General features: G+C 34.3%; 1 protein-coding gene across 1 annotated transcript; it reads right to left on the bottom strand.

Annotated features, from left to right (window-relative positions):
* Positions 1 to 17: 17 nt before the first annotated feature.
* On the bottom strand, positions 18 to 13675 carry LOC137393464 (adrenodoxin-like protein 1, mitochondrial). The gene is made up of 6 exons (XM_068080035.1): positions 13463 to 13675; positions 8743 to 8797; positions 8266 to 8372; positions 4939 to 5026; positions 4313 to 4365; positions 18 to 519 (listed from the first exon to the last, which is right to left on the bottom strand). The coding sequence occupies exons 1-6, from the start codon at positions 13653 to 13655 to the stop codon at positions 416 to 418; spliced, it is 600 nt and encodes a 199-aa protein (XP_067936136.1). The 5' UTR covers positions 13656 to 13675; the 3' UTR covers positions 18 to 415.
* Between the last annotated feature and the right edge of the window lie 516 nt (positions 13676 to 14191).

Consider the following 14191-nt stretch of genomic DNA (forward strand, 5'->3'; position numbering starts at 1 on the left):
CTGAGAGGTTCCGCTGAACTAAACATTGTCTAAAATCCATAAATGTATTTTTATTAAAAATTAACAAACCTTTTGTTACACATCACAAAAATACTTAAAAGCTAATACAGCATAATCCACCAATGATTTCCACTCTTACATTTTTCCACAAGTATGATCGGCTTCCTGGTGCTGTTCAATTGGGGACGACTTATTGATAGCGATGTAACATAATGTAATTGTCAAAAACAATGGCGGCACTCCAGAACTAAATGGACGCCAGACATGGCAATTCTTTGGATTTGTTCAGTAGAAGTAAACCACTACACAACCATCTGCTGATATACATAGGCAAATAAAGGTTTAATACTGCCACCACCTCTCACACAGTCAATTGATGGTGAATACACCTGAGTTAAGGTGATGAAGAGGCACTTCAGTGTGGCGTTGGCACGTGACCATCAACATAAAAGTTCCTGGTAGCCTTAGGCAATGTGAATCGTATTCCTTCCATTTCTTTAGTCAAGTGAATTTGACAACCTGTAGATACAAGAAACATGTCTAGCAACATGAACAAACTCCTCTTGGCGTTACAAGCGATATTCATCTACACAAGTGAAATATGAAAGGCGGTTGTAGAACAGAATGACCGACAGATTAGAGACCATCAATGAGCAATTGAACGCCAAAAACAAACCGCAATAGTAGTAAGTGTATAAGCCAAACTAGTTGAAACATTAGAATAAATGAGACGATTGAGTTACGTACTTCTATTACTACCTTGACTTACACATCGAGTTTATCAACATCAAGCAATGACAGTGAAGGATTTAGCCTATCTATACAACGATAAAAAAAAGCTTTTTAATATACTAAGATGGAACTTTTAAAAATCACGCAACAGCTTCAATGATGTGAAATATTTTTCATAATTTGTTTTCAACACAATTTATCAGGATCGGCCCAGAAAAATCAAATTATGTACATTATTGACTTACATCATGAGTTCTCAGGAAAAGAACCTGCGAGTGCAACAGAATCAGATTTGTTGCACTCGCAGATCATCTGCGAGTGCAACAAATCTGTAAACGCTTCTCTATCATAAATTAGCAAGTGTGATGGAGATAGTTGACTGCATGTGTAGTACAACACTACAGAAGCGTTGAAGTTACGACCTGTGAGTTTATTTAACAATTTTGTGAGCTAGCAACTGTATATGGTACAGTTTGCCTACTACTCTGTTTGATAAATGTAATTATAACATCAAACTATTTACTGCAATCAGCTCAAGAATTAAAAGAGTATTCTCCATCTTTCGTTACATTCATTCAAAAATGAGAAGCCAGCTATGTACTAAAAAACCGGCAATCATGATCAACCACACCGAGAAACAATGTGCTTAAATATATCATAATGCTTTTATGTCTTTGACTTTCATTCGTACTCTGTGTGAAACTGTTAGCAGCTCTACTACACTAGCTCACATGTAGTTTGTACATTATAATTTTATATAGCTGTTGGATGCAAGCAGTATAAGAATTTGTTAAATTAAACCATGTAATTCGCTAATACTGAAAAATGGGCTGAACAGCATTCTAGTGAGCAATGCGGTACACAGAAAATTTACATGAGCAAAAATAAGCGAGAGATTCAATCAAACTCATCATACACATCCAAAAAACTGGTTTAAATCGAAAAAACACTTTTTCCAACTATCGTGCATATATGTTTGACAGAAACCTATCTTATGATTGCTATGACTATATTGGTAAAGACAGAGTAAGCATATTCAAGAGGCTGTGTTGAGGCATCTCACCAAACCAGGTGCATGGCTGTCATGGAAACAAAGACAAAAGATACCTGAAACTGATACAAAGATTGCCAGGTAAATACAGACGCAAAGGCAAAATCGCAAACTTTTTCTGAATCAATGAAACTCATGTAGTCTAATATTTTTCAGCGATGAGCGCAGATTTTTACGAAACCAAACCTACATCTTCCATTTCATACAGATGACAAACACCGACACATGGAATTAAAATAAATGAATTGTGTGTAAGATAATACCATTACTATTGCTAGTTTGAGATCACAAATTAAACCACTTCAAAAAAAACCTTTGCTAACTAGTTTATCTATGAAAAAAACACATATTTAGTAAAGGCCATACTAGAAATCCCTCTCAATCCTATTCGGTTATCTGGAGTAAGAGATCATATTTAATGACACAAATCGGTAAGTCACGAGTATGCACTGTCCCCTTGGAGAGAACTTACAATGTTAATATTAATATATAATGTGCTTAGGTCTGTCCTGAGCCACCATATACATTTAAATGGTAAGTAACATCATCATTAGGCCAGGCAAAGAGAAAGCTAGCCCACAAGTAGCGGGATGTATGAAGGACTTTTGAGCAGCTTTTTGTACATATGATGATAAAAAGCCATAAATTATTAATGGAGAAAGAAGAGTGTAAATAAAATAACTTGCTGCTTAACTTAACTCAGACACTTCTAATCTATATAAACAAAGAAACCAGTGCGTCTCCACATAGTAATTTAGACACAGATAAAATAAGATATGGCAAAACTTAGTCGCCAACAATGCTTTGCTGTTTTACCTTCTCAATTCAACAAATACATATAGAAATCAGTGCGAGAACTAGCTTTTGTTAATTAAGGGTGGGTTTCAAAATAATGCTCAAATGGCACGACAGCAATTTAGCAGTGGGTAGACGAAAAATCTGCAACTCACCATGCAAAAGAACTATTTAGGAGAAGAAATGGATGTAAAAAGGTTTTTAGCGAAGAAAATAAATGTGTAGTTAGAGTTAATAGGGATGTAAACACAGGAAACAGAAAACTCCAAAATATCTTTGAAGAGTTCTGATGAATTCAAAACCAAAAAAGCATTGAACAGCTATAATAACCTAAGATGAGGGTTATTGAGAGATCAGGGATGTTGACTATTTCTAACTATATTTTAAGCATCACTTTCCCACAAACCATTGACCAATAGCATAGATCTAGTTTCATTCAATAGTAAGGCGACAAACTATCCAACCATATTGATCTTTTCCCCCTAACAATTTTATAAAACCTAACATCACTTGCTTGCCACGAAATCTTAACAAATTCATCGCTTTGGCCCGAACAAACTTCATCATGAAAAATCCAAATCTACAGTTTCAGTTTTATTCTGTCGTCTGCATGAACTAGTTTGAGCTTCAATGTCATGTTTTAACTGTGTGATGTTAGCTCATTGGCATCTTGCACAAGATGTACACCTAGAGTATCTATAACTGTTTAGTGATTACAGCCAACCTTGTGCATTTTACACATACTACACCATTCCACCCTCCAGTACCTAGCATAGAACGCCCGTACATAGACAAATGATTAACTAGCATAGAATGCTAGTAACTCGTTTATCGATGCAGCATAAAAAATTCTAGAAAACTGCAAAACCATAAATTATGCCAATCCAGCAGATCCACGATCAATTTATGAGTACCTAATATACTGTAGACATACTTCATGAGAGTTAAGGAATGTCAGTGACTCTTTACTTGAGGCTGATGATTCCCACTATGTCACCATATTTCGGAGTTGTCATCTCGATGACTATTTATCGATTATGTGCACCGTAAACCAGATGCATCATCGAGGCGACGGGAATACTTCGGAAAAAATTGCAGCTGTCAAACTTTGCTGTCGATAGTTCGCCGAGCATCCATGACAGCCTGTGCAATGTGCATCACTTCGGCGATGAGTATTGGCCGTCACAGATCGCTCAACTTATCTTCTCTTTCTAACAGTTGCTGCGAGACTAGTACGTCATCATTTCCGCAACAGCATTGTATAATGAGAATGCTAGCAATGCCGGGAACATTTCACTGATGTACACGTAAATGGGTTTGTGATTGTGTGAACATTGTTACCACAGACGATCACCGGAGTATCGTGTAACACTGACATACCGCCGATATAGTGTGAACCATCCTTTAATGGGAAAACGCATTCAAAATTTTGCAAATGATGAACGTATAAACCAACATGTATGTTGCCTTAGCCTACAGGCAATAATTGATTCGACAGCATTTATGGGAGACTGCAAGTGTAATGACACTCTCGGCAAACTCTGTGTTTACGGGTTAACAAGTGAGCAATAAATCGGTAGCTGTTTTTATTTAATTGCCGGATCAAGGAAAGCGGCAAAGCATTAAGTTAATGAAGCTGCTTATCCTCGCAATTACTTATAGCGGCAGCGACATACTTCACACAGCTGAATCGATTATAAAATTGTTTGAGAACATAGACAGTACTCAATTTACCTAATCGAGAATTTGTCTTTAAATGCACAGCCAGATCCAACATGTCATCTTCCCTAAAGCAAACACAGATAAGGATAGAATTGCTAATACAGAAATGTGCATACAATGTAATAAAGGCACAATGATAATGGCTCTTTTCCCTATGGGAAAAGGTATTTCTAAACTGAAAATAAAAATGATTTAGATCAAACTGTGTAACCCTCATAAAGTTAGCTACTAAAAAGCCGCTGCACAACAGCAAATCATGCAAGCATGGTTGGCGAAGAGCAGGCAACTCCTTAGTAGGGCTTGCCTAACTAGAGCTAGGGTTTTCTTACATGTATGTTGTAAAAATGTACACTTTATGGAGTCTCACATAAAATGAGGAACGAAAAAGGCCTAAACTGCGACTTGTACAAAAAAAATTTAAGCGACTGCTGAATACAAGGGGTTAGAATATTTATAAAGTTTCAGGCACGAGTATCCGGACTATTACATAACTGTTTCAACTCAAATAATAATATCTCACAAAACTTTGCAGCCATCAGTAATGTCAAACTATAGTTATTAAGTAAACGTAAACACATAACCATAGTTGTTATTGCCCTATCAAATATCCTTGTTGATAAACTGTGATATGCACTCACTTCTCATCGGGTTCAGGCAACCCATCAAAGTATTCCTCATCAACATACACATGGCACGTTGAACAGGCCAGCGAAGCCTCGCAAGCACCTGTCAATTATCAGGAAACAGCTAACGTGCATGAAAAGGAAATACATGTATTGCAATCGATAGAGCTACCGCCTATGCTAAACTATGATTTTAGGGGATAAACAGAATGGGTAAGATAACCCCAAGAGGCCTCTCTATAGCGACTCACTCGATAAATCAAAGCGAGTGACCTTATCTTCGTTATTAGCAGTACTTTTACTTATAAACAATCACCTTTCCCGTGACACAATGTACAACCATCTATTCTCTCACTCATATCTATGAACCAATCACAAATGAGCAAAAAACGTGGTTACAAGCACCCCGTAGTTACAAAAACCCCGCACCTTGGCAAGAACAACGCTAATGGGAGTTGTTTCCCAAATCTAAGTGCACAAAAGCAGGACACACTGCCTGGGCAGAGAAGACAAGCAGGCGAGTATTACACGTGAAATTTACCCTGACAACTTATAGCTACTTCGTCATCAGGAGAATTGTGATATGGCTTCAAATACAGGATAATTTATCAAGGTAAGAATTATCCAGGAAGTACTTGTAATCTCAGACTTGACTCAAGTAAGTTAGTTAAAAGGTCATCACAGGTGAGCATTCAGTGCTGCAGACTGACAAAAGGCATTGTTTGAGTAATCGATGAGGATGAGACTAAGTCTGATATATCAGGTCTAACATTAGGACGATTTAGACAAAGTAGTGACCTGCGTGTCTGCGATTGAGTGGGACACTCATATTGAATATATTCCATGCCTTTTTCACCTGTTTTTTTTCAACTGCATTCATTTGAGTTTTAATCAAAAATAACAACAACCCCGTCACCATTTACGAGTAAAACTATAACAACATAATGATATGCTACTGTTAAAGCTTTATTACAAAAAATTACATAAATAATTTTGGAACCACTAACAACAAACCATTTGAAAAAGATTTAGTGCAGATATTACAGCATCCATCTCATAGATTCCAAATCTCAAAGGTATATATTATTTGTCAATAACACTGTCCATTACTGAGCTGGTTTGTTAGCCATAGCAGATGTCTATGCCAAAGTTGTAAGTAGCCACAATTAATTTAAATGTGACAATTAGTCTATAACTGGTGTTCATTATGTTACATTTGACATCATATGAGGAAAAAAAGTAAATAATAAATGTGATTTCATTTCCATAATAAGTGTATTCAATATATAAAGACACGCGATGCTCAGCAATACTCTGAGACTATAGCTATTACCCAGTGTAAAAGCACAAGCTGGAACTCGCTTCTCCATATAGGCGACAAGTATCAGCAATAGACTCGTTGAACGATCACAATGTAATAGGAATCTACAATCTATGCACCGCTGTTAACTGCTCACAGTGATGGCACGAATTTAACCCAGTTTAATTTTTGCAGGTGAACGACAAATAAAATCTTCTCAAAATGCAACAAATGGGTAAAGGTCAGCTGTAACCAAAAAGCATGGCAGATATCAAAGCACAGTTGTCATTGGTTCAGCCTTACTAAGATTGTAGGACGACAAGTTTAGTAGTAGCAACATAACTTTGTATTATTTATACTTTAAACCGGTAGCGGTGTATTTAATATTTATAGTTGTTGCTTTAATAGCTTCTCTAACAGTAGTGAAAGAAAAAGAATATCTGGTGATATTTATTTTGTAAAATTGTTAAAATTAGTAATTAGCTATAATAATTACCGCAAAAGTCGCGCACAGTGCGCCCACTATATCTATATGCCACAGAAATCAACTAACAAATCACAGTGGGATGACTTTCAACTAACAGATTATAGTGAAACCACTCTTAACTAACAGATTATAGTGAGATGACTCTCAACTAACAGATTATAGTGAAACCACTCTTAACTAACAGATTATAGTGAGACGACTTTCAACTAACAATGATAGTGAGACGACTCTCAACTAACAGATTATAGTAAGACGACTCTCAACTAACAGATTATAGTGAGACGACTCTCAACTTAGAGATTGAAAGGTTATAAGTACACGTAGAAGGTCATAAAAACATGTAGAAGGTTATAAATACACTTAGAAAGTTATAAATACATGTACAAGGTTATAAATACACGCAGAAGGTTATAAATACATGTACAAGGTTATAAATACATGCAGAAGGTTATAAATACACGTAAAAGGTTATAAATACATATAGAAAGTTATAAATACATGTAGAAGGTTATAAATACATGTAGAAGGTTATAAATACATGTAGAAAGTTATAAATACATGTAGAAGGTTATAAATACATATAGAAAGTTATAAATACATGTACAAGGTTATAAATACATGTAGAAGGTTATAAATACACGTAGAAAGTTATAAATACATGTAGAAGGTTATAAATACACGTAGAAAGTTATAAATACATGTAGAAGGTTATAAATACATGTAGAAGGTTATAAATACATGTAGAAGGTTATATGTACATGTAGAAGGTTATAAATACATCTAAAAGGTCATAAATACATCTAGAAAGTTATAAATACATGTACAAGGTTATAAATACATGTAGAAGGTTATAAATACATGTAGAAAGTTATAAAGACATGTAGAAGGTTATAAATACATATAGAAAGTTATAAATACATGTACAAGGTTATAAATACATATAGAAAGTTATAAATACATGTACAAGGTTATAAATACATGTAGAAGGTTATAAATACACGTAGAAAGTTATAAATACATGTAGAAGGTTATAAATACATGTAGAAGGTTATAAATACATGTAGAAGGTTATATGTACATGTAGAAGGTTATAAATACATCTAAAAGGTCATAAATACATCTAGAAAGTTATAAATACATGTACAAGGTTATAAATACATGTAGAAGGTTATAAATACATGTAGAAAGTTATAAAGACATGTAGAAGGTTATAAATACATATAGAAAGTTATAAATACATGTACAAGGTTATAAATACATATAGAAAGTTATAAATACATGTACAAGGTTATAAATACATGTAGAAAGTTATAAATACATGTACAAGGTTATAAATACATGTAGAAGGTTATAAATACACGTAGAAAGTTATAAATACATGTAGAAGGTTATAAGTACATGTAGAAGGTTATAAATACATGTAGAAGGTTATATGTACATGTAGAAGGTTATAAATACATCTAAAAGGTTATAAATACATCTAGAAGGTTATACATACATGTAGAAAAAACTATTAAAGATCTTTTAGCAGTTAACAACAAAATTGAGAGCTCACCTTCAAGTTCAATATCATATCGGTGTGCTAGGTACATGACGTTATCACCAACTTTTGCCTTGACAGGTATGACAGTACCTTGTCTATCCACATACTCAATGTTGACTCTGTAGACAAACAGGGAGAAGAACTCAGGAAAACCACGACTCTACCAGTGTAACAAGTTGCACACAAGCGCTTGCATTGCACAACTTCTACCATATATCACTAACTGATAACTCAACAATATTCATTGAACATTTCAACCGCATTATACAGTGCAAACAGTTTTTTACAAACTAGATTAAGCAAATATCAGAGTTGTCAGCCCTCATGCAATCTTCTGGAAGGCAACCTTTAAGTCAAATGGCTCACAAAACGAAACCTTTAAAAAATCATTGCACATTTGCATATATTTACTCAAGTACATATAACGCCGACTGGCGGCATAAAATCATTTGAAGTCTGACGATGCTAACAATGATATTGCCTACTCACATTTGGGAAGGATCTGTTGGATCTTGCCACTCATATTCACCATGTTTATAATTATCTGCAAAAGACTGATCAAAATATTGTTCATCATACAAAAAACATGTACAATATATATCCATTATCAGTGATAAACCTAACACACAGGAAATAAACAATAATATTTAGAAAAAATTTTAAATAAACTAAAAAATGAATAAAATAATAAATTATAAAATTGAATGTGTGAGTGGATATGAACAACCTACACTCCTTTATCTTTTATAAAGATCTAGCCCAAACACTTTAACAGTTTTGTTCATTTTTAGAAAAGGAAAAAACCAGTCTAACGAAATATACAAACCAACTATATTAGCTTAATACCTTGTGCGCAAACTAAAGGTGATTTTTATATACACTTGGGTAAGTTGCTGGTGTGAAGACAATCTACATGCATACACTAGGGTGACCTAGATTTAATAATCAGCACAACAAATACATGCGTGATTTCCTTTTTGCAAAGTAATGCATAGATTAGCCTTTTTGTAGCATAACGTACTTTAAAAAATAAACTTGACTTCTGCATGATAGAAATTACAATGATAGCTGTACAGTGCACCCCGGGTTATACTGTTATACTCTTTTTTCGCTTTGTGATGCGGAACACCATTTTTTTTGTTCTTGCCATACAACATCTTTTTCGCCATAGTATATCAGAAAAACATTTCTCTCGAAATTCATATTTGGCAGTCGGTGTGCTGAATACGATGGAATAATTAAGATGCCAACATGCTATTCGATGAAATCCCTTCCACAACATATGAAAGAGATAAGATGCTCGATCTCCCTCTCAGCTCAGCATTTTTCGTGCTTCGCAAATGCTTGGAAGTCTGTTTCCAACTCCAAAGTTTGTTGATTATTTGTTAAGGCTTCTAATGCAACACCATAGAAATAATTAATAACTGTATTGGGCTAATAGCAGTTCTTTGTTTAACGCATTCTTGATACTTTGACGTGTGTGAAATATGGTTTACATTCACAGTGGTATATGAATGACTAGTTTTAGGCTAAAAGTTGTGCTTACCGCCCGTGAGGCTAAAAGTTTATCATTATTTGTGTAAAATGCAATACGCAAAAGTTGTGCTCTGCTACAAAAATTGTTTGGATGCTAATATCAACTAGTTCAGCAGTGAAGAAGAAAAGTTGAGGTAAGAAGACATTGTAGAAGGTTTTAAACAGGTAAGGTAGAATAAAATTGTTTCAAACAAAAGTAATATTTTTGTTTCTGTATATATTATAAGTAAGGTTTGTTCATGTCACTTGTTCTTGAATATATATCTGTAGCATTTGCTAAATTATTATTACTTATGCATTTGCAGATTTATAGCATATTATTTGATAGCATCCTTGTCATTATCTTAACTCGGCTTACAACGGATCGACACTCATAACTCCTCTTTTATTGCAGATAAAAAGCCAGTTTCGGCTGCAAACTGTTGCAAACATATCGATGAGTGCAATGAACTTTTATGCAGTATTGTAAAATATAGTTATATAATAACAATGTCTTCAAATTTAGAATGAAATAAAAAATTGAAAACTTCAACAAATTGCAAGGCACGGCACAGGCTATATCATTGCAGGTTCATTGCAATCAATAGATATCAACTGGTAGAGATATTTATTAGCTTCCTAATGCATATTTATTTAGAGATCTACATGTTGGAAGTAAGTTAGTAGATTTCTCAAATCTAAAAGGGTTATGTCGATCCGCCCGAAGAAGTGCAAAGTATAGGCAACATTCGCTTCGCCCCTAAAAGGGTTAAATTTATCTTAACAAAATTCTGACAAGCTATTTGAAAAATACAATGCCAGCCTCTATTTGAATGCCATCTTTATTTGACTGCCACTATAGAAGAAGGGTTGCAAAATAGAGTGCCATGGCGTTTAAAAAAAGATTTTACGGTAAATTCAATTCGTTAGCCATGGGTCCTAAGTTTGATAACAGTGTTAACGGAAGTAGTAAGAAAATGGTTACCATTGCAACGAAGCTAGAATTACTAAGTTAACTATAATTTAACTATAATTACTAAGGTTAATATACTATTTTGTTACTCATTTTTAATAAGTACAATACGTATATAAATTTTGATGTTTTTCACCAAGGAGTGTTTGCATTAGATAATTACTATAGGCTTCTATACCGCTCTATACAACATTTTCGCTTTACGATGCCAACACCAGAACGAATTAATGTTGTATGGCGGGGTGCACTGTATACTGATTGAAGTACAGTGAATGTACAGTTTGATCAGGTGTGTTGCAATGATGTTGTGACCTTAACATAGTAAAAAATCTGTTGGTATCACAACAATAATACTGTAAAACCTATATTTGAATGCCATGGGGCTCTATTTTTCAAATCTTCCCCTATAGTGGCGTTTGATTAGAGGTGGCAATCAAGTAGTTTGGCGCTGTACTTTTCGACTAGCTCGTCAGAATTTTAGGAAGATAAACTTAACCCTTTTAGGGGCGAAACAATGCTAATACTGCCTATATTTTGGCTTTCTCCTTTGGGCGGATCAACATCAATGCCGTCAGCATAATAATTTTTGTTAAACATTTTTTCATATGCGTCGAAGTATCAGACCAAATTAAACAAGAAACGACTTTGATTATAAAATATTTTGATGGTACTGCTATTAATTATTTCACTGGTCCCGCTTTCATTGTTTTAAATAGCCGTAAAGGTTTGGAGTTAGAAAACGGACTAAAATTAAATGTTTTTAATTCTTAAAGAGATTTTTAACGCTTTAAAGTTATAATACGCCATAACAATGGCTGCTATCACATCGCATGGTGTTACTGAAAAGTATTCTCATCGTTCATCAAGACGCTTTAAAGTCTTCAGGTAACAATGTAAACCACATAATGGAAGAATCTAAGAACAATGGATATGATTTAAACCTTAGTGAGTTCGAATCAGAGTGTAGCTTTGATGATTGTGACAATCGATCTTCTCATGTGCACCGTCACTAAAATCATGGTAATCCCTATAGCAAAAACAAACAAATTAATTATTATTGACGTAACCGAGTCCTTATGAATACTATTTTGTGGACACTTTTCTACTGATCACTTCCTATTATGGGTTTGTAAAGATCAAAGAATATCAAAGTGGCGGGCAAACAGAGGTGGCATTCAATAAAAGGGTGGAGTTGTATTTGTGAACCCTTCTTCTGTAGTGACGCTCTATTAGAGGTGTTCAAATAAAGGTGGCGTTCAAATAAAGGTGGCATTCAAATAGAGGTTTTACGTTAAGCATTGGTTACTGATAGGCAAAAAGAAACCACCCTCAATTTTTATTTTAGTTGTGTAGGCGAAAATGTGTTTAAAAAGCGTTTATACATTTAACAACTAACATTGTGGAACCTTTTAATAAATTTGCAAATTCATTTATTGAGTAGTAAACTTGAAATACAACATTCACGAATATGTTACAATTCAAGTAAAACATAATGGTCTATTTGTAGCATAGGTTTTAACCCTTTCAATCTACAATACATAGTGTTTTAATAGTAAACTGCTGTGAGTTGTGCCTGGACGAACTAAGCAATATGCATAAGGTGAAAATTTTTAGGCTGTAGAGAGAGTGATGCTGTTGGCATGAAACAGAAGATAAAATATCAGCCTTCTAAGAAACAGCAGGTACCCAAATATTTGCACCCATAACACTGCAAATCCAGCTGTGCGATGGAGCCACATAATGGTTAGAAAATAAATAATTTTATATTTAAGAAGTTTTTAAATATTTTCCGCTGGTTGGTCCAGTAATGACTAATAAGATGACAAAAGCATTATTGAAGCACTAGAAGACTTTTAGATCGTTACAGAGAAGCCACTTGACCAGCATGGACCATTGTAAGCCTACCCTTGGTAACATATAAATGTTTTCTTTTACTAAATTATATATAAAAATAATAAGCTTAAAAATCCAATTACGGTTTATTGTCCACACATTTTCATATCATGGAAAATTACAAGAGCACATTAGACGCTTGAGAGCAGGCTTATCTCAAAGCCAGTTACTTTTTAAAGAATAGCCTACACTAAACCTCGCATAAAATGTCATGTAAGCAGAGATGGGCAGAGACATTAGAAGTGCTTGTTATCACTTATATTTAGTATTTTGAGTTGAGAATAAAAACAAATAAACTTAATAACAAGTTTGAAAATAGAGCCTGTAGTTTGAGACTGTAGAGTAAGGATGAGCTTGAGAGTCAAAGATGCAGCAAAAGACAAAACCTACAGCTTCAATGTTCCACTTTTAACATAACTGCCGAGTTAATTGCAGCTGTTCAGGCACCGATTATTGAACATCAATTAATCACTAAAGAGTGCTTGAATGAAAGAAGAGTTGTTTTTCATTTATTAATGCCACTAGAACAAAACAATCTTTGTAACCCAGCACGAACATGGTAAAAACGTTTTTACATTACTTCAAACAAACCAATTAACTTTAAATTTGCTGCTATCTAGGAAGTTTCGACAGAAAAACAGAACATTTTTTTGTAGTTGAAAACTTCCCGACTTCTATTTAGGCTGCTACAAAAACATCGGTAATGCCAACCGGTTAAACGAATATTGTTAAAAAACTGGATTATTTGTAGTAGCATATTATTGATATGTTGTAAAGTAATAAATAGGCCCAGTCTATGGTCTAACATAAGATAAATTATGTTCTTACTAGTCGAATGAAAATTTTTCACATTGGATGTGCAGAAACTGTTGAAACAAAAAACGCACAAATTTGGCTTTCTTGGAAGAATCTTTCTATATGGTTCAGTGTCTTTAAACAAAAAACGTGCTGTTGAAAACTGGCGAACTATATATTTAACTGACAAGCGGTTAGTTCGCAAAATACTTTGCGAAACCGACATTGTGTGTCTAAAAACTAACTCCAAGAATTACGCTTTTTAGATTAGTCTTACATAAGCTATTGGTTTGTAAAATTAAATACTGTTTCGTACGTCAATGTTTTAACGCGTCGGCTACCTTCCCGGGAACAGTTCGCAGCTAATTTTAAAAAACTGTACTCGCTATGGTATTGGTCGAGTAGCTGATGTTCAGTACGAGTGGCTATGGAAAAACACCAATGTAACGTTCTTTTTCAGCTAAGTAGTAAGGGAAAACAACTCCATTAAAAATAATACAACTATATGGTAAGGCTATTGCCAATATGTTCACACCATACATTCACAAGAGTGTAGGTAATGAAACTGACTTTAAAAAAATTTAATTATTTCAATCGGCTACTATGATAAAGAATTACCTGCATACTGTTGCAGTAGTGAGACGGTTTTCCGAGAAATTATAAGATAAGTGCAGCCAAATATGGTGAAAATTTACATGGTTGATGAAGCGTTAAAGCAATGATATACAGGCACCACATGGGGGCTGTATATCAATGGTTAAA

Source organism: Watersipora subatra, chromosome 4 (assembly GCF_963576615.1).
Source record: "Watersipora subatra chromosome 4, tzWatSuba1.1, whole genome shotgun sequence".
NCBI classification, from domain to species: domain Eukaryota; kingdom Metazoa; phylum Bryozoa; class Gymnolaemata; order Cheilostomatida; family Watersiporidae; genus Watersipora; species Watersipora subatra.

Bases quoted from the DNA above. Each gene is read 5' to 3' on its own strand.
- LOC137393464 (XM_068080035.1), bottom strand. From the start codon at position 13,655: ATGTCGGTTTCGCAAAGTATTTTGCGAACTAACCGCTTGTCAGTTAAA. The intron at 5,027-8,265 runs GTGAGCTCTCAA...GATAATTGACAG, and splicing joins ATATGATATTGAACTTGAAG to GTGCTTGCGAGGCTTCGCTG. The intron at 520-4,312 runs GTAAATTGAGTA...TTGTATCTACAG, and splicing joins AAAGACAAATTCTCGATTAG to GTTGTCAAATTCACTTGACT.